The sequence below is a fragment of the Lactuca virosa genome, chromosome 1, assembly GCF_052849685.1.
Source record: "Lactuca virosa cultivar CGN04683 chromosome 1, Lactuca_virosa_CGN04683_v6, whole genome shotgun sequence".
Taxonomy (NCBI): domain Eukaryota; kingdom Viridiplantae; phylum Streptophyta; class Magnoliopsida; order Asterales; family Asteraceae; genus Lactuca; species Lactuca virosa.
The window spans coordinates 199,937,983-199,958,794 of NC_136426.1; the positions used below are offsets into that span (position 1 = coordinate 199,937,983).

A 20,812-nucleotide genomic window follows, 5' to 3' on the forward strand; every position below is an offset into this window, starting at 1 on the left:
TGGTTTGTCAAAAGCATATTGGTCCCTAATTTTTTTATGCACTCATGACAGTTTTATTGATTTGTTATGTTTTTGGTCTCTGCCACATGTCCCTTCAAAAATCGAGAATTCTTAAAATCTCATGTGTAACAAATGTCATCACAATGAAACATATCCCAGAATCTCAAAAACGTAATCCTCTGCCAGTGTGTACAGATCATGTCGGCGCCTTCCTGATAGCTTCATTTTATTTACTTCTTCTTATAGTTTATTTTAGCATATTTCATTCGCATTTTAGTTAATTTCCATGCATATTTTCCTTTTTGTTATTTTATGACCACTTTCGGGTTCTTTCGAGTTTTGTGAGCTTAATTACAGATTTTAAGGAGACTAGCGGAGCGGGATCTTTTGGAAAGCAATTGGACTTGGAGGACAACGAGGATTTTAGGCTTGATGGCTATAGAGGTGATGCATGGAGTGGGATTGTCAATTATTTGAAGGGTTGGAAGAATTAAACTTTAAATTTGAAAGCCACGGGAGAATTCTTGAGTGTGCAAGATCGATGTTTAGGAAATTGCGGAAGTTTCGAGTGATGTGGAGAGACAAATTGGGCTCAAATTGAAGAAATATTGAAGAGAAATGGGCTAGAAGCTGATTGGACTCGAACTGGGCCAATTGATTAGCTGTGGGGGCCCAAGACTTGAAGAAGCCCAAAAATTTCCGTCGAAGTCACGCGGCCCGCGTAAGATTCCCCGCAGCCCGCGTGGATTCCTGACAAGGGCAATTTCGGGATTTTACTTAGAGCTCTATATTGGGAAGGTTGGTGTGCCTCTTTAGCCTTATCTTGGAGGTCCGATTTTGATACTTTCTCTCTGGAGTTTGGAGCATTTTTGAAGGCCAAGAACCCTCAAGAACTTCACCATTTCATCTCTTAATTCTTGCTAAATGTTTGGTACAATCTTAACTAACTTTGTTTCCTTGAGTTTAGTCATGCTTGGCTAAACTAATCTTGGTTGACTTTTGTTGAATCCTTTGAACTTTTGTTGAATATTGAAGAATCCATGAATTTGTGTTTGAATCTTTATGAAAATGTTTTGTGTTTTAACATCTTATCATTACTTGCATGTTTTTATTCATGAGTTTAAATGTGTTTGTGGTGATTAGTTGGCTAATTTCTTGATTAAGTAAAGGATCTTCAAATTAGCAAGCAACAAGTGATTCTTGTGTTAGTTTTACTTCACACAATCATAAAAAAACATTTTCTCCAACATGGTGGTGAAAGCATTTGACCCCTCTTGGATTTGGTGACTTTTTGGTTCTTAATGCTAGTTGACTTTCACTAATTACATGCTTAATGGAAATTGTGACTTTGACTAAGGAAATTGTTATGAGCTTCTCTAACCATTTTAACAACTAAGAAAAGTCTAGGTAATCTCAAGCTTCTTTGATTACTATAGCCAAATTAAGGATTTAAAACAAGTATTGCACCATTTGATTCTAATGATATGTTCATCAAAAGTCAAAGTGAGGAAACTTTAAGTCAACCATCCTTCTCTTATTGATTTTACATCAAACTCTTATTTTTGTTGAAATTGTCTATTTAAATCTTAGTTAATTCTAGTTTGTTTCAAGTATTTCAAAATATCAAAACCCCCATTTTTATTTTATTGTCATTTTAGAAGTACTGTTGCAAAAAGATTTTCCATAGAGTTATAAATTGAACCAATCTCCGTGGATCGACCCCTTTACCACTATACACTATTTTAGTGTAAAAGATTTAGGGTTATTTATTTTTGTTGGCCTCGACAACCACCAAATTTTGGCGCCCAGATCTCAGCGTACAGGTGACTTGATTTACAACCCAGAAATTGAAAAAGAAGCAAGGCGTTTAGCGAAGGAAAAACGAATTGAACGTGGTCAAACTTCTAATCCTCACGGGGATCCGGAGGTTGAACCCGTTTCATCAAGCGATACGGAACCCGATTCTAGTCCCGACCCTCGCCAAGAAATTCCCGAAACACCACCTCTACAACAAAATCCACCCATTATTGAACCAATTGCAATGGCGGACGGAGGAGAAGTTCCCGAAAGAACTTTGAGGCAAATGATGGAAACCGATGTTACACAAACTCCAACCGGCATCAATTACCCGGTTTTGGAAGGAGGTTCGGAATTGAAGTCAAGTTTAGTCCATCACCTCCGATTTTTCATGGATTGGAGAACGAAGACCCGCATAAGCACTTGAAGATGTTCCACATTATTTGCACTAGTATGAAGCCACAAGGGTCAACCGATGACCAAATCAAGCTAAGGGCATTCCCCTTTTCATTGGCCGATAGAGCAAAAGATTGGTTATTCTATCTTCCCCCGGGGTCAATCAACTCATGGACCGACATGGCAAGAGCTTTTCTTGATAAGTTCTATCCCGCTTCAAGAGTCTCAAGTCTTAGAAATGAGATTTGTGGAATCCGCCAAGGTCAAAATGAGACTTTTCATGATTATTGGGAGAGGTTCAACAACTTGTGCTATAGTTGCCCACAACACCAAATTCCGGAACAACTCCTCATTCAACACTTCTATGAGGGATTGTTGCCAATGGAGAGAAGACTAGTCGATGCCTCAAGTGGTGGTGATGTCTTTAGTAAAACTCCACAACAAACAAGACAACTTTTCAACACCATAGCCGCAAATTCCCAACACTTTGGCCCGCGCCAAGATATGAAGAGAGAAACTCAACAAAAAGTCAATGAGGTGGGAACATCAAGCCTCGAGTCTCAAATCAAAGATCTAACTTCCGTTGTCCAAAAGCTAGCCATGGGACAAACTCCACAAGTGATGGTTTGTGGAATATGTGCAACAATGGGACATCCTACGGATATGTGTCCCATTCTCCAAGAAGATGTGGAACATGTAAATGCCACGGGAGAGTTCCAAAACTATCATAACAAGCCATCCGGTTACCAAAATGCATATAATTCAAGTTGGAAGCCAAATCCCAACATGAACTACAACCCAAGACCATTGCCTCAAAATGCATTGGTTAGACCATCCTATCCACCACCACAACCTCACTACCAACATCCACAACCACACTATCAATCCAAACCACACCCTCCACATCACCAACAACCTCCTCAATCCCAACCAAGTAGCTCCGGAATGTCTCTTGAAGACATTGTCAAATCCTTAGCCACTAGTACCCAACAATTCCAAAAAGAGACAAGAACTAGTATCTCCAACCTTGAAGCACAAATGGGAGATATAGTTACATCCATAAGCAAGTTGGAGTCCCGTGGGAAATTGCCTTCTCAAACCGAAAAGAACCCAAATGTCAATGTGGTGGCCTTGAGAAGTGGCAAACAAGCCGGAGAGAGTAGTTCAAAGAAGAAGCCAAGAGATGAAGAGGAAGAAATAGAAGTTATTCCCGTTGAAGAACCTATAGTCAAGAACGATGCACAAGTCGGAGTTCCAAAGAAGACTACCCCTCTAGTAACACCCATAGCCACTCAACCGCCATTCCCCTCCCGACTTGCGACTTCGAAAAAGAACATGGAGGAGAAAGAGATTTTGGACACCTTTCGAAAGGTGGAAGTAAACATCCCTCTACTTGATGCAATCAAGCAAATCCCGAGATATGCAAAGTTTTTAAAAGAACTTTGTACCAACAAGAGGAAGTTGAAGGGGAATGAGAAAATTTTGATGAATGAAAACGCATCCGCGGTTTTACAAAGGAAACTTCCACCCAAATGCAAAGATCCCGGAATGTTCACGGTCCCTTGCAAGATTGGAGATGTCACTTTTAGTAGTGCTATGCTTGATCTTGGTGCCTCTATCAATGTCATGCCCTATTCGGTGTATGAATCATTGAATGTCGGACCCTTAAGTGAAACCGGTGTCATAATCTCTCTTGCGGATAAATCAAGTGTCTTTCCTAGAGGTGTTTTGGAAGATGTCCTAGTGCAAGTGAACCAATTGGTCTTCCCGGCGGATTTCTATGTGATTGATCTAGATGAGCAAGTGTCCTCCAAATCGGCTTTAATCTTGCTTGGGAGACCGTTTTTGAAAACGGCTAGAACAAAGATTGATGTATATGCGGGAAGTTTGACAATGGAGTTTGATGGTGAAACAATAAGCTTTAATATCTATGATGCTATGAGATATCCTAGTGACGTTTCATCTATGTACTTTGTAGATGTTGTTGAGCCACTGACCCAAGAATTGTTCGAGTTGTCTAATGGCGATGTGTTGGAAATGATTTTAAGCAAAGGATTTGATTTTGGGAAGCTAGTCGAGCAATTAAAGTTTTATTCCTTGGATCCAGAGGTTGAGAAGTTGGTCAATAATTTAGAGGTGAAGAAATCCACAAGATTTGATGTCAAGCAAATTGAGTTGACCCCAACCCATACGAAGTTGTCTCCATCCCTTGTTCAACCACCCGAATTGGAATTAAAGGTCCTACCTCAACATTTGAAGTATGCTTACTTGGGCAAGAATGAGACTCTTCCGGTTATCATTTCGACTCATCTAACCGAATTTAAGGAAGAGCAACTCCTCAAGGTGTTGAAGGAACACAAGGAAGCCATGGGTTGGACGATTGCGGATATCAAAGGTTTGAGTCCCTCCACTTGTATGCACAAAATCTTGATGGAGGATGAATGCAAGCCGAGTCGGGATGCGCAAAAAAGGGAAATGCCCCACCCATACGAAGTTGTCTCCATCCCTTGTTCAACCACCCGAATTGGAATTAAAGGTCCTACCTCAACATTTGAAGTATGCTTACTTGGGCAAGAATGAGACTCTTCCGGTTATCATTTCGACTCATCTAACCGAATTTGAGGAAGAGCAACTCCTCAAGGTGTTGAAGGAACACAAGGAAGCCATGGGTTGGACGATTGCGGATATCAAAGGTTTGAGTCCCTCCACTTGTATGCACAAAATCTTGATGGAGGATGAATGCAAGCCGAGTCGGGATGCGCAAAGAAGGTTGAACCCGCCTATGATGGAAGTTGTAAAGAAAGAGATTTTGAAGCTACTTGATGCGGGAATGATCTATCCAATCTCGGATAGCAAATGGGTGAGCCCGGTGCAAGTCGTTCCCAAGAAGACGGGAATCACGGTGGTCGAGAACAACAAAGGTATGATGGTCCCCACCCGTGTGCAAAACGGGTGGAGAGTATGTATTGACTACCGCAAACTCAATGCAAGCACAAGAAAGGATCATTTTCCATTGCCTTTCATCAACCAAATGTTAGAAAGGTTGGCCGGGAAATCTCACTATTGTTGTCTAGACGGGTACTCCGGTTTTCACCAAATCCCGGTGGCACCGGAAGACCAAGAAAAGACAACATTTACATGTCCATTTGGCACTTTCGCATACCGGAGAATGCCATTTGGATTGTGTAACGCCCCAGCCACTTTCCAACGTTGCATGGTTAGTATCTTTTCCGAATATGTCGAAAACATAATTGAGGTTTTTATGGATGACTTTACGGTATATGGGAACTCGTTTCAAGAATGTTTGACCAATCTCACCAAAATTTTGAAAAGATGCATTGAAACAAATTTGGTTTTAAACTTTGAGAAATGTCATTTCATGGTGAGTCAAGGTCTCATTTTGGGTCACATTGTGTCTGAAAAAGGAATTGAGGTAGATAAGGCCAAGATCGATGTTATTCAAAGCTTACCTTACCCGACTTGTGTTCGGGAAGTTCGTTCTTTTTTGGGCCATGCAGGTTTCTACCGACGATTCATCAAGGACTTTTCAAAGATAACAAGACCAATGTGCCAACTCTTGCAAAAGGAGACCGATTTCGAGTTCAATGAGGCGTGCAAAGAAACTTTCGACAAGCTCAAGGAATTGCTTACATCCGCCCCCATCATACAAGCACCGAATTGGGATCTCCCTTTCGAGATCATGTGTGATGCAAGCAATTATGCTATCGGCGCCGTTTTGGGTCAAAAGAATGGAAGAGCCTCCCACGTGATCTATTATGCATCAAGGACACTAGACAATGCTCAAAGCAACTACTCTACCACGGAGAAGGAGCTATTAGCCATAGTGTTCGCTTTGGAGAAGTTTCGACAATACCTACTTGGCACCAAAGTTATAGTGTATTCGGATCATGCGGCGCTCAAGTACTTGATGACAAAGAAAGATGCAAAGCCAAGACTCATCCGGTGGATCTTATTATTGCAAGAATTTGATTTGGAAATCCGAGACAAAAGTGGATGCGAGAACCTTGTTGCCGACCACTTAAGTCGGATCACTTCAAATGAAACTCCTCTCCCTTTGCGGGACGAGTTTCCGGATGAGCATCTCTTTTCCCTTATTCAATCTACTCCTTGGTATGCTGATATCGTTAACTTTTTGGTCACAAAAAGGTATCCCGACACATTTTCACGTGCTCAAAAAGACAAGCTCAAAAGTGATGCAAAATACTATGTGTGGGATGAGCCTTATTTGTGGAAACATTGTCCCGATCAAATCATTAGGCGATGTGTACCCCAACAAGAGCATCAATCCATTTTACAATTTTGTCATGAATTTGCTTGTGGGGGACACTTCGGACCTAGCCGAACTTTGAGAAAGGTTCTTGAATGTGGATTATTTTGGCCAACCATGTCACGCGATTGTTATATGTTTTGTAAAAGCTGTGAACGGTGCCAAAGGACGGGAAACATTTCACAAAAAAATCAAATGCCACAAAATCCAATCCTTGTTTGTGAAATTTTTGACGTATGGGGGATTGATTTTATGGGCCCATTTCCCGTCTCGTTTGGCAACGTTTACATATTGCTCGCGGTTGACTATGTCTCTAAATGGGTTGAGGCCAAAGCCATAAGATCGGATGATGCCAAAACGGTTATCGACTTTTTAAAATCTAATGTCTTTGTGAGATTTGGTGTGCCTAGGGTTTTGATTAGCGATAGAGGGATGCATTTTTGCAATAAGATGATGGAGGCCTTGCTGAAAAAGTACAACGTGACCCATCGTGTCTCTACCGCCTACCACCCTCAAACGAACGGTCAAGCGGAAGTCTCAAATCGTGAGGTGAAGAGTATTTTAGAGAAAACAGTGAATCCGACAAGGAAAGATTGGAGTTTAAGGCTTGATGATGCCTTATGGGCCTATCGGACCGCTTACAAGACCCCGATAGGAATGTCACCCTTTAGGTTGGTTTTCGGAAAGTCATGTCATCTACCCGTCGAATTAGAGCACCGTGCATTTTGGGCGGTCAAGCAATGTAATTACAATATTGATGAGGCGGGGAGACATAGGAAGCTTCAACTCCAAGAGCTGGAAGAATTGAGAAACGACTCCTATGAAAACGCAAGGATTTATAAGGAGAAGACGAAGCTCTTCCACGACAAGTCCATCACCCGGAAGCATTTTGAACCGGGGCATAGGGTCTTACTTTACCATTCACGATTGAAGTTATTTCCAGGCAAGCTAAGGTCAAGATGGATTGGACCTTTTATTGTGATAAAGACTTTTGACCATGGGGCGGTGGAAATCCAAAGTGAAGAAACGGGACAAATCTTCAAAGTCAATGGGCACCGATTGAAGCCATTCTATGAAGGTTTTAATGCAAATGCTCTTGAAATCATCCATTTGGATGTCCCGGTGTGTTGAATCAAGCTATAAGGACGTCTCGCCAAAGACGTTAATGAAGGGCATTTTTGGAAAGCATTATGCTTTCACTTTTTCCGGATCCAAATAAATCATTTTTCAACGCGTTTTCGGGATTTTGAAAAATAAATTTTTGAAAGGTTTCACCTTTCACTCCCCGTTTTGTTCCCAATTTTGTCAAATTTTTGAAACCGGGCCTTATGTGGATCGTTTTGGCTTAAAAAAAATCATTTTTGAAGTGCAGGAGTGACCCGCGGCCCGCGTGGCTTGGCGGCTTAATTTTTGCGCGGCCCGCGTAGATCAAGGATTAGATAGAATACAGCACCCGCGGCCCGAGCCTTACCCGCGTGAAAGATCAGAGAATTCAGAAGTTTTTCAGACGCTAGACGCGGCCAGCCCGCGGCCCGAGCCTTACCTGCGTGATTGTTCGAGCACTTAGCAATTTTTTGGGCCATTCAGTTCCCGTGGCCGGCACGCGGCCCGCGCCCTGCCCGTGTGGTTGGTCGAATGACATTCTTTTGAGCTGTTGACTGCTTTGACTTTTGTTGACTAAGGGGTTTAATGAGTTGACCAACATTGACCGGGTTTGACCTTTCTTGACCATGGATTAAACATCTCCAGCACTCATCTTCTTCATTCTAACCTAACAAATTCCACCATTTACTCTCAAGAACACCATAACCCACTCCTCACAAAAATCCATTTTCCCGGAGTTCTACCGGTCGGAATCTCGCGAGACCACCGCCATTCTTCGCCATTTTTCATCCTCTACAAACCCCACCCAAATTCCGGTCCGATCTGTGGCCGGAATTCCGGGCGCCACCACCACCTTCTTTCGCATTTTCCGGCCAACTCCGGCCACCATTGGAGATTCCGAGCACGAGGTTTTGTTTCTCTCATCAAGGGCTTTCTAACCATACCCATCTTTTCCCAAAAACTCACGAAAAATTTCCGACCAATTCGGGTGCCGCCACTCTAGTCGCCGGAAAGTCATCTTGAAGCTCGTTTGTGGGGTTGTTTTAGCGATTAAAGCGTCAAATACGGAGCAAAAATTGTAAGCTTGGGGTGTGTCTTGACGAAATATTTTTGGTGGCACTTATTCATCCCGGGTCTAAGAAAATTGGGTACTTTCATTCCTTTATCTTGATTATTTGCATCTTGATTACCCATTAGTTGTTGGAATTGTGTGGTCTTTGGTGTCATTTGAAGATTATTGTTGATAAAATTTTGTCCCGGATAATGTCTAAACGTGCCAAAACGGGGACGGGAGCTACTTCCTCTAAAGGTGGATCAAAAGGAAAATCCAAGGATCCCCCGTTTCGTTTGTTGAATCGCGAGGACCGCACAACATATGATTTTCTCGTTTCGAACAAACGTCAAGTCAAGTCAACCAAATTCCTCCATAGGGAATCTTTTGCTAGTCTTGGGGTACTCGATGGAGTCCAAGCGTTATTTAACAATATTGGATGGGGCCAATTCCTCTATAACCGCGCCGCCACCTATGTTGAACCAACCTTGGAATTTCTCGCCACATTCAATCCCGGGGAGGAAGGCGAAACCGTCACCTTCCAAATGCTCGGCGAGAAACGATCCCTACCATATCGGGTGGTGAACGCCCTGATGGGCACTCCAGTGGACAATCTATATCACCAACAAGACCCATGGCCCGGAAACTTCAATGAGCATCACTTTTGGCAGCAAATTACCAACGAGCCACAATACTCATCGTCTTCGTCAAAGGCCTCCTCCATAATTCACCCATGTTTGCGCCTAGCGCATCGAGTACTCACATGCACCATTTTTGCCCGCTCCGAAGTGGGACAAATTTCAAAGGCGGAATTATTTTTTCTTTGGTGCATGACTCGTGAGAATGGTCCGCGGCCGGATTTTGCCTCCTTTTTCTTCACCAAATGTTACAACCTCACAACTATGGACAAAGGAGACATTTTCATTGGGGGATTGATCACCCTCATTGCATCTCGGCCACCGCTTCAACTTCATCTCTCCACTCTTCCATTCGAGAAGGCTTCCGGCCCCTCTAGCCTTGACGGCCACGCACTCCGCCGAATGCAACTCGTCCGGGATTCGGTCGTTGGTCCCATGTGGATTCTTGACAACCAACCATACCTCATTCTCCCCCACGAGTATATAGGGAGTTTCGACCCAACTGACCCCGATCAATGGATCATTCCATCCGACTACCCTCCTCCTATAGATGATGAAGATGGCCAGTTTCAGCCTCCACAGCATTTTGCCGAGCCTCAATATCAGCCGCAGCAGCAGGGGGGACACGAAGTCCCACCATATTTCCCCCCTACGTTCTTTGACCAATTCGCCACAATGTTCTCCACGGTGCAGTGCATCGACACCCAAACGCAAGAGAACACGAGAGCCATCCAAGATGTGGTGACCCGTGTTGATCGATTGGAGCAGTCCTTCCCGCCCACTTCCCGCCAGGTCCAGGATATGTGGGACTACCACTATCGCCACGGGCATTTCCCGCCGCCCGACCCTCCGATTTAGGTCATTTCCGCCCTTTCCTTAAGCATTGAGGACAATGCTTGTTCTTAAGCTTGGGGTGGGGCATTTCCATTTTCTTTTACTTTTTCATGCATTTTTTAACTAGGTTGCATAACATTTTAGTTTTAAGCTAATTTGCATTCATTTTTCTTTTATTTTTTTATAAAATTCCAAAAAGATTTTATTTTCTTCTTTTCTACTTTCTATTTTTGCATAACATTTAGCTTAGGGCATTAGCATTCATGCATTTTTGTTGTCTGTTTATTCTCACCCCCCCCCCTTGGATGCCATGGAACAGGTTCATAGTTATTGTATCATTATTGGTCCAGGATCTTGTTGCTATCTCACCCATCGAACCGGGACCACTAGCTGCAGTTTGGGATTTCATACTTGGGATCAGATGTTGGAAGCTTAAAGGGGTAAGTGATCATGGCCAGGTAGTTTTCATGAAGAATTATGCATGCAATACTAACAACTGTAAGATATACTATAGCAATGGATGTTCTTAGCCTTGCGGTCACTACCGCTGAGAGGATCACACTTGATCATGTTTGAACCGTTAAGATGAAGCACTGGTGCTTGTCCCCGAGTAGAATCCATATCCGGTCTCTTTACATCACCATATTTTTTTGCGATTTTCTTAGGATCTTAGAGAGTCTTTTAGTCCGCATATGGACATTTTCATTATTTTTGAAAAATTGCAAGTTTGAAAAGGAGCTTACATTACATCTTTATGCTCCACACATGGTCATTTTCACATTTAGACCATTCGGATTATATTATTACCCTCTCGGTTCCACTTACATACTCTTGGGAACCAAATTTTGAGTTAAAAATTTTCTTTGAAAAAAAAAAAAAAAAGAGAGAAGAAAAAAAAATTAAATAAAAAAAAATATAAAAAAATAAAAAAAAATTCAAGCTGTAATAATCGTAGATAGGTGACCGGTTCAATTATTGAACAAATTTTCCTACATTTTGGTCACCCGGCGTTTGATATTCATTTATTTAGGATTGTCTTATTGTATATAGATCGAGTTGTTGTTTTTTTCGCAAATTGATGATGTTAGAGAGACTGTTGAGTCGAATACTACGGGAGGTTTGGGCCAACACTAAGTGAACTGATTCCTACAATGGTGCCCGAGCGATTAAACCCAATTACACATGAGAGTAGCCAGCAGACGTGAGATCAGAGTGTACACTTAAAAGAAGAGCTCCACACGAGCCCATCCAGCTGCTTTCTCCCTACTACAGATGTTCTTCATTGTATGTATGTTCCATTGGGCTGCGACTGCTCATCCCTCCTTACTCACCTAAAGGAGTTGTCCTGGCTGTGGTTTATGGTCACATTGTCATCGGATGAAAAATTCGTGAGGTAATAGCAAGATCAATTCTGACCATGTTGACTAACGGTGATCAGGTTCCGCAGTTCTATCCATTCTTTTTATTTTCCCTAGGATAGTTCATCCCGAGTTCATTTTAGTCTTGTCTTACTTGAGGACAAGTAAGGTTTAAGCTTGGGGTGATTTGATAGCTTCATTTTATTTACTTCTTCTTATAGTTTATTTTAGCATATTTCATTCGCATTTTAGTTAATTTCCATGCATATTTTCCTTTTTGTTATTTTATGACCACTTTCGGGTTCTTTCGAGTTTTGTGAGCTTAATTACAGATTTTAAGGAGACTAGCGGAGCGGGATCTTTTGGAAAGCAATTGGACTTGGAGGACAACGAGGATTTTAGGCTTGATGGCTATAGAGGTGATGCATGGAGTGGGATTGTCAATTATTTGAAGGGTTGGAAGAATTAAACTTTAAATTTGAAAGCCACGGGAGAATTATTGAGTGTGCAAGATCGATGTTTAGGAAATTGCGGAAGTTTCGAGTGATGTGGAGAGACAAATTGGGCTCAAATTGAAGAAATATTGAAGAGAAATGGGCTAGAAGCTGATTGGACTCGAACTGGGCCAATTGATTAGCTGTGGGGGCCCAAGACTTGAAGAAGCCCAAAAATTTCCGTCGAAGTCACGCGGCCCGCGTAAGATTCCCCGCGGCCCGCGTGGATTCCTGACAAGGGCAATTTCAGGATTTTACTTAGAGCTCTATATTGGGAAGGTTGGTGTGCCTCTTTAGCCTTATCTTGGAGGTCCGATTTTGATACTTTCTCTCTGGAGTTTGGAGCATTTTTGAAGGCCAAGAACCCTCAAGAACTTCACCATTTCATCTCTTAATTCTTGCTAAATGTTTGGTACAATCTTAACTAACTTTGTTTCCTTGAGTTTAGTCATGCTTGGCTAAACTAATCTTGGTTGACTTTTGTTGAATCCTTTGAACTTTTGTTGAATATTGAAGAATCCATGAATTTGTGTTTGAATCTTTATGAAAATGTTTTGTGTTTTAACATCTTATCATTACTTGCATGTTTTTATTCATGAGTTTAAATGTGTTTGTGGTGATTAGTTGGCTAATTTCTTGATTAAGTAAAGGATCTTCAAATTAGCAAGCAACAAGTGATTCTTGTGTTAGTTTTACTTCACACAATCATAAAAAAACATTTTCTCCAACATGGTGGTGAAAGCATTTGACCCCTCTTGGATTTGGTGACTTTTTGGTTCTTAATGCTAGTTGACTTTCACTAATTACATGCTTAATGGAAATTATGACTTTGACTAAGGAAATTGTTATGAGCTTCTCTAACCATTTTAACAACTAAGAAAAGTCTAGGTAATCTCAAGCTTCTTTGATTACTATAGCCAAATTAAGGATTTAAAACAAGTATTGCACCATTTGATTCTAATGATATGTTCATCAAAAGTCAAAGTGAGGAAACTTTAAGTCAACCATCCTTCTCTTATTGATTTTACATCAAACTCTTATTTTTGTTGAAATTGTCTATTTAAATCTTAGTTAATTCTAGTTTGTTTCAAGTATTTCAAAATATCAAAACCCCCATTTTTATTTTATTGTCATTTTAGAAGTACTGTTGCAAAAAGATTTTCCATAGAGTTATAAATTGAACCAATCTCCGTGGATCGACCCCTTTACCACTATACACTATTTTAGTGTAAAAGATTTAGGGTTATTTATTTTTGTTGGCCTCGACAACCACCACTTCCCGCGATCCTCGCTAGTACCTGAAACACATATCACATAACACGGTAAGCATAAATGCTTAGTGAGTTCCCCAAAATACCACATACAACACATAAGCCACTCGAGGCTATAACTCGGTATGACCCTCCGGTCAATGTGTCTCAGCGGGACCCTCCAGTCCCGTAGCTCGTTGGACCCTCCAGTCCGGTCTAGCTCATTGGACCCTCCGGTCCGGTCTAAATCGTTGGACCCTCCGGTCCGGTCTAAATATCACAATAGCATACATAAATCACAATACACATAATCTCAAGTAAACACATAACACATAAGACCCTCTGGTCTGCACATGGTTACCACTCTAGGTAATGTATAGTGAGAAGACTCACCTCGGGTAATCTCGGAAAGTCTCAAACTCGAAATACTGATCTAGCCTCCGCCTAATCACATAAAGTAATTTACCTCTAATTAACAACAATTCTCAAAGGCTAGACTAATCCCTTCCTATAATCTCACAGAAGGGGGGAAAAGACCATTTTACCCCTCCAATGGTCCAGATGCCCACTTGTTGACCAAACCCTAAAAGTTAACGAAAGTCAACTCCAGTCAACGGTCCAACTTTGACCAGACTCGTCGAGTGCACTCCGGTGACTCGGCGAGTCCATGCGTGTCCTCTGAATCCTTCTAAGGCCTCACTCGAATCGTCGAGTTAACCTTTCACTCGACGGGTTACCACTGATCACGAATAGCGGGACAACCCGATCCGACTCGTCGAGTTCTCTCATGGACTCGGCGAGTTTCCTCCATGGCAATACTCATTTAACCTTCTAAGGTCAGATCTGTTTCTCTAACTTATAGATCTGACCTTCTAACACCCAAAAATCACGTAAAGGTCTGAACTTGAGGCTCATGCATGGTGTATTTTGCTCTATACACCATTATGACTCCATTGAAGCTTCATAGCTTCAAGGTTCCAAAGTTACTCACTCAAAGCTACCTACTTTCTGGTTCTCTGGACCTTACAAGGTCCAGATCTACAAAATAACTCGAAAAAGGGTTTGGATGCACCCAAAACCCCATCCAAATGGTGTTACAAGCCTAACTCAACAACCAAAGGAAATCTATTCAAACACCAGGGAGACAAGAGCTTGTACCAGATCTGAAGCTTGAATGAAGATGAAGCTGATCCACCAACTCTCCTCTGAGATCCTTGCAACACTCTTGACCTTCTTCTTCTTCAAAGAAATGGCCTCCAATTAGCCTCTTTCCTCTCTAGCTCACAAATAACTCTAGGGTTTCTCTTAAGGGACGAAGACACTGGTGGGAAGGGCCAAGGAGGCTATAAGTGCCTTTAAATAGGCCCAAGCCCGAAAGAATTAGGGTTTCTACCAACAGCGCTGACTCGGTGAGTCATCTTGTCGACTCGTCGAGTCCATTCATTTTCCACGTCACCAAGTCGCGATCCTACTCGACGAGTTAAGGCGCCAACTCGTCGAGTCACTCCTCGTAACTTAGAAAATAATACTCATTTTATCATACCTGGAAATCCGGATGTTACAATTCTCCCCCACTAGAATCAGACTTCGCCCTCGAAGTCTCACTGTGCAAACAACTCTGGATGCTGCTCCCGCATCTCCGTCTCCAGCTCCCAAGTCAGCTCGGACCCTCTCCACATAGTGATAAATGGGAGGAGTTGTTGAAGAGTGAGATATGGGATATAGATGATGGAAATAAGATTCTTCCGGCTCTAAAACTAAGCTACTATCATCTCCCTCCACATCTGAAGCAGTTGTTTGCGTACTGCTCCTTAATTCCCAAAGACTATGTGTTTGACAAGAATAAGTTAGTCGTATTGTGGATGGCAGAAGGATTTTTGTCCCAATCAAAAGGAAACAAGTCAATGGAGAATTTAGGTCATGAGTATTTTGAAGAGCTAAAGTCAAGGTCCTTTTTTCAACAATCAACGAATGACGAGTTAGGATATACGATGCATGACCTGATAAATGACTTGGCCACAAGTTTTGCAGGAGAGTTTTCCTTTAGATTGGATGGTGAAATGGATGTATCCGATGTCACAAATGAAACTTTTGAGAAGTTTCGTCACTTTTCACTTGTAGGTCTAAGATCTGGATCATATAGAAAGCTCAATGGATTAGAAAGAGCTAAACACTTGCGAACTTTCTTACTAATGTCTGTTTCTTGGAGAAACGATAACTTTTTGGACAAGTTTCTTGATAAATTACTTCCTGGATTACAGTTTATGAGGGTGCTAAGTGTCGTGAGCTTGAATACAAACCGTTACATATACCAACAGGTCACGAAGGTACCAGAATCCATTGGTAGTCTCAAGCATCTACGGTATCTTAATTTTTCTTATACTAAAATCACATGTTTGCCGGAACAGGTGAGTGACCTTTATCATCTACAAAGCTTGTTGGTTCATCATTGTAAAGAGTTATCTAGCTTGCCAAGGAGTTTTGCAAAGTTAATAAACCTGCGACATCTTGACATAAGTGATACTCCGAATTTGAACAAGTTGCCCTTAGGGATTGGTGGTTTGATGAGTCTACAAACTCTACCCAAGGTGTTTATTGAAGAAGGTTACGGGTTCAAAATATCCGATCTTAAGGGCCTATCCGATCTTCAAGGTCAACTTTCCATTATCGGGCTAGACAAAGTGGTAAATCCAATACAAGCAAAGGATGCCAACTTACATCAAAAGAAGGGTCTTGAAGTTTTGGAGATGGAATGGAGTGATAATGTGTTTGATGAATCTCGGGATGAGACAATTGAATATGAAGTACTTAAAGAACTAAGGCCTCATCCCAAGTTAAAAATCTTCAAGATTTTATATAACAAGGGAACGAGATTTCCTGGTTGGGTTGGCGATCCCACGTTTGATCAGTTAACAGAGCTTACGTTATATGGTTGTAGAAGTACACACTTACCAACACTTGGATGTTTAGGGTCTCTTAGGACATTGATTGTTGAAAGTATGAGTGAGGTGAAGACTGTGGGTTTTGAGTTTCATGCACCTACAAATTCGGTTATTGGCATTACATTTCCATCCCTTGAAGTTCTGAAATTTGAAGATATGCAAAGTTGGCAGAGATGGTCAATTAATAGTGGTGACCGACATGGAACTCGTAGATCATTTCCTCGTCTTCACGAGATCTCTATAAGCAGTTGTCCAGAATTAGCTGAGGTGTCAATCGGATTAATACCTTCACTCCAGGTTTTATATATAGAAGAATGTTCCGAAGAGGTGTTAAAAGGCATGGTTGGTGTGTCATCATCACTTGTTGAATTGAAAATATGGGATGTCAAAGGACTTATTCAACTACACGGAGAAGATTTAATGCATCTTGGGGCACTTGAACATCTAAATATCAACAGTTGTGATGAACTGAGATACTTGTGGGAACGAGAATCAGAAGCATGGCAGAGTCTTGTGAGTTTACAGAAGTTGGAAGTATCATGTTGTAAAAAGTTGGTTGCATCAGCCGAGAAAGATATTACTTGTGGGATTACCATGGAATCTCTTAAACTGGTGATGTTTATTATTTGTGAGACACTGGAGAGTTACAGTTGTCCAAATAGTGTTGAGAGGTTGGAGATACGACATTGTGATTCACTGACATCCTTGACCTTCTCAGCAGTGCAGGATCACGCATCCCCTCTCACTGAATCAATAGTCAGTGATTGTGATAACATCTCTCCAGAAAAAGACTTCGGTTTTCTCCCCAGGTCACACCTAACATCTCTTGAGATCAGTGGTTGCAAGAATCTAAACTCATTTCCTCATGAGCATTTTCAAAGTCTCACATCTTTGGAAGAACTGTCGATAGAAGTCTGTCCAAGTATGGACTACTCCTTTCCTTGTGGAGTGTGGCCTCCTAAGTTAAGAAAACTAAGGATAGGATGCTTAAATAAACCCATGTCAGAGTGGGGCCCGCAGAATTTTCCAACCTCACTAGTCCAACTAAATTTATATGGAAAAAATTCAGAAGTGGTTTCATTTGTAGTGGCACACGATGTGAGGAATACTATTACTACTCCTTCATCCTCATCATCTTTTCTTCTTCCACCATCTCTGGTTTCTCTACAGCTCACGGATTTTAAAGATGTGGAATCATTTTCAGGGGTCTTACCACACCTCACCTGCCTTAAAAGACTTGATATTTTCTCATGCCCCAAGATTACAGATCTTAAGATAACATCCGGCCCATCAAATTTGACAATAACAGTGTGGTAGTAGAAAAGGTATGTATGTCATCTCCTTGCCGATCACCCTTCTCTTAAATAAGTGCAAAAATTGTCTGTTTACTAATTTTAATAATATTATTACAATTAATAAGTATTTGTTGACAAATGTGAACGAGGGTTCTTTGACTTGGATCCTTCTTTGGATTTTATAGTTATTACGTCCCTTCTTCTAAATTTAATATCACAAATTTTTTTAGTTATCTTTTTGTATAAATGCAATACTTCTTAAGTTTTCAATTTCTTTATTTCTTTTCTTTTTTTCGATAATTAACCTAAAGTCTTAGTAACATTAATTTTGAAGCTTGTTTTGGTTGTTAATAAAACATTTAACCAATAATCAAAACCGGTACTAAAAGAAGAAAAAATTATAAGTGTGATAGTTGAATAGCTTTTAGATTATTGTAGGACTTTAACCATTAAGTTGCAATGTTCCCGTTTGAGGAAGAATTGAATGAATACTTGTATCTTACTGTTATATATAGGTTTCAACTATTTTATTTTATCTACATTGTATTACAACAACTTTGTGTTTCCTTTTTCTTTTTGTTTTCATTGATATTGTTTTCCGATAACCTTTTCCGTTGTTGAAAGAATTACTAGAACAGATAATGAAATCGTGTGCTATTTGGACTTCAATCCAGAAATTTCGACCTTTTAGTTTTAGGTTAAGCTCATCATCTTTAAATATTGATTTTGACAAATTTTATAGAAACTGGCACCATCTTAATCCATTCTTAGTATCTACTATATAATTTCAGACTTTCTTACAGGTTTGTATCTATTTCAAAACTCTGCATTCTGTTTGTTTAGCATGACCAATTGTTTTTTTGTGTGGTTATCCTTTTCTTATTGTTTTGGGGTCATATTTCTAAGTATCATAAGGATGATGTAAATTTACACATTGTTAACTTCTGTAAATATCATGACAACTTATTAGTTCTATAAATGAGGTTTATTCTAAGGAGGTTGCTCATTTTCTTTAGGTGAAAGTTGGAGCAAAGCTATCTACACCATGGCAGTGAGGCAATATACAAATTCCTTATTTGTGATGATGTAAGTGTGCATAGTTTCATTGATTGTACAGTTGTACGTACATGTAGTAAATATCAAACATAGTTTATTCTGGAAGTCAATTTACAAGCATATTACAAAAAATGATTATATTCATATATAAAGAGAGTAAAATACAAACATGGTCACTGGTATGAGTTTTACTAGGTTTAGTTCAAAAATGAAACCTTTTGCCATTTTGGTCCTTATTGCAAAGTTTCATATTGATTTTCGTATGGATTCATCACCTTCATCTCTTCCAATAAAGACCAAATTGCAAAAGATTTCATTTCTGGACTAAACCTGGTAAAAATCAACATGATGGTTGTTTGTAATGACATCATAATAAATGTTGATGTCATAATCAAGTTTCAGTTTTATTTCAATATTTGAAAACGTTATAGAATTTTAAATTCTTGCAAAGATCTTTAAAACATAAGTATTTGAATCATTTTAGAGAATAATTATGAAATTTTGATACAATAATATTTTTACCTGCTTTCTGCTTTGACCTTATTTAGTCAACTTAGAAACCAAATAACAAATATAAAGGCCAGGATACTCCAACACAAGAATCGACATGCAAAAACTTAATTGGTCCAATAAACACTTTTACATATCATTATCCAACACTACCCCAGCTTGAAAAAAGAGAAATGATGTTTAAATAATAAACGAAAAAATAACAAAATTAATCATCTTACAACAAGCGAGCCCACCGTCTTCAAATAGCTTGAGTCCATGATAACAAAAGATTTGACAACACATTTAAATAGATTAAAAATATTGAAAGAAAACAAGAATTGGTTGTGAAAGCATTATGCCTTTCAAGATGTTTTGCCGAGTGTTTCAGGGATAGAAGATAAACCAATAGTCTCCTCAATGCAGTGGAAACACCTCCATGAGATACATGGGGGATTCTAAATACACCCGCTGTAAAAGTCAAAAACCATTTTAAGGGTCAAAACCCACTTTGACTTTATGTAACCCAGTTTGACGGGATTTTAGATGATGATTGCTTATTAAATTGACATAATCAGTTTACCTATTATATTTGACACAGTAAAGTAATTTTACTGTCTAACTATAACTAAATTATTGGTGTTGTTAATTTATTAAAACTTTCATTTATAACCCTCTAACATATACTAAATTTATAATTTATACCTTCAACCATTAAATATTTTATCCTAGGAATTAACATATAATATCTCAATTTAAATTTGTATACTTATATAATCTATTTTGTATGATTGCATAATTTTATTATAGGGATTTTCATATAATATTTCAATTTTCAATTTTTTATTAAGTTTTAATATTCACGATATCGAGCTGCAAGATGAACCTAATGAACATGAATAGAGATTTGTTCATATTTGTTCATTTAACCTTAAATGATAGATAATGATCACGAACAATAAAATATATAATATGATATTTTTTCACAACTATAATAAATAAAATTATAATTTTCATTTACCACCGTTTTGTCAAACACTGTCATATTTTAATTTTATTACATATTTTAATTTTATTAATTATCATGGACACCAACTACATGAATATTACAATTATTACATAGTGCATTCGGTGAAATATATGCATTAAGTCGAGCATTATACAATATTTCTAATCCAGCTGAACGTTCTAATCTATTGTGACACCAAAGTGGCAAAACTGTAGGCATTGAAATTGATTACATAATGGTCATGAACGCCTGCGATAACAATAGATCTACGATGTGAGATGTCTTGCAGGCCATGCCAAAGCGGAAAACAGGTCGACAAACCTTGTTTGTCTAAAAAATAGACGATTACACCATATTTATTAACAATGGGGAGTCCAGTATCCGACATAATCAACCAATATTCATTTTGTGCAGAACCCAATCCAGTAAAACTCAACGAGTGATGTACGTTGTTTATATAATCCTGAAAAATCATTGCATATCGTCCCCAGTTTTCTAATAACTCGTATAATTTTGTGCGGAATATCAGAGGGAAGGAAGGCAGCCAGTGATGGGGAATATCCTTGTTTGCGAGGAGTCGATACCAACGACGAAGCCTCCAAGTGCAAATCAAAAAGTCTCTTATGCTTACCACTCATAGGCTGAAAGGGCAGCAAAATAGATACAAGAGAAAAAGTAGATTCACGCGAAAGTAAAGCAAAGAACAACCACAGAAAAGGTAAAACACAACAAAAATGGAAGAACACAAACCTAGAGGAGAAGCGCGAAAAAGAGGGAAAATAACGATTTGGAAGAGATACGAAGGTTTGAC

The 20,812-nt window shown here is 39.8% G+C and overlaps 2 protein-coding genes across 2 annotated transcripts; both read left to right on the top strand.

Annotated features, from left to right (window-relative positions):
- Positions 1 to 3,231: 3,231 nt before the first annotated feature.
- LOC145126411 (uncharacterized) lies at positions 3,232 to 4,773 on the top strand. Its single transcript, XM_079061785.1, has one exon. The coding sequence runs from the start codon at positions 3,232 to 3,234 to the stop codon at positions 4,771 to 4,773; it is 1,542 nt and encodes a 513-aa protein (XP_078917911.1).
- A 10,299-nt stretch (positions 4,774 to 15,072) lies between these two features.
- LOC145126418 (putative disease resistance RPP13-like protein 1) lies at positions 15,073 to 17,469 on the top strand. The gene has a single exon (XM_079061792.1). The coding sequence runs from the start codon at positions 15,073 to 15,075 to the stop codon at positions 17,467 to 17,469; it is 2,397 nt and encodes a 798-aa protein (XP_078917918.1).
- The last annotated feature ends 3,343 nt before the right edge of the window (positions 17,470 to 20,812 follow it).

Bases quoted from the DNA above. Each gene is read 5' to 3' on its own strand.
- LOC145126418 (XM_079061792.1), top strand. From the start codon at position 15,073: ATGGCAGAAGGATTTTTGTCCCAATCAAAAGGAAACAAGTCAATGGAG.
- LOC145126411 (XM_079061785.1), top strand. From the start codon at position 3,232: ATGGGAGATATAGTTACATCCATAAGCAAGTTGGAGTCCCGTGGGAAA.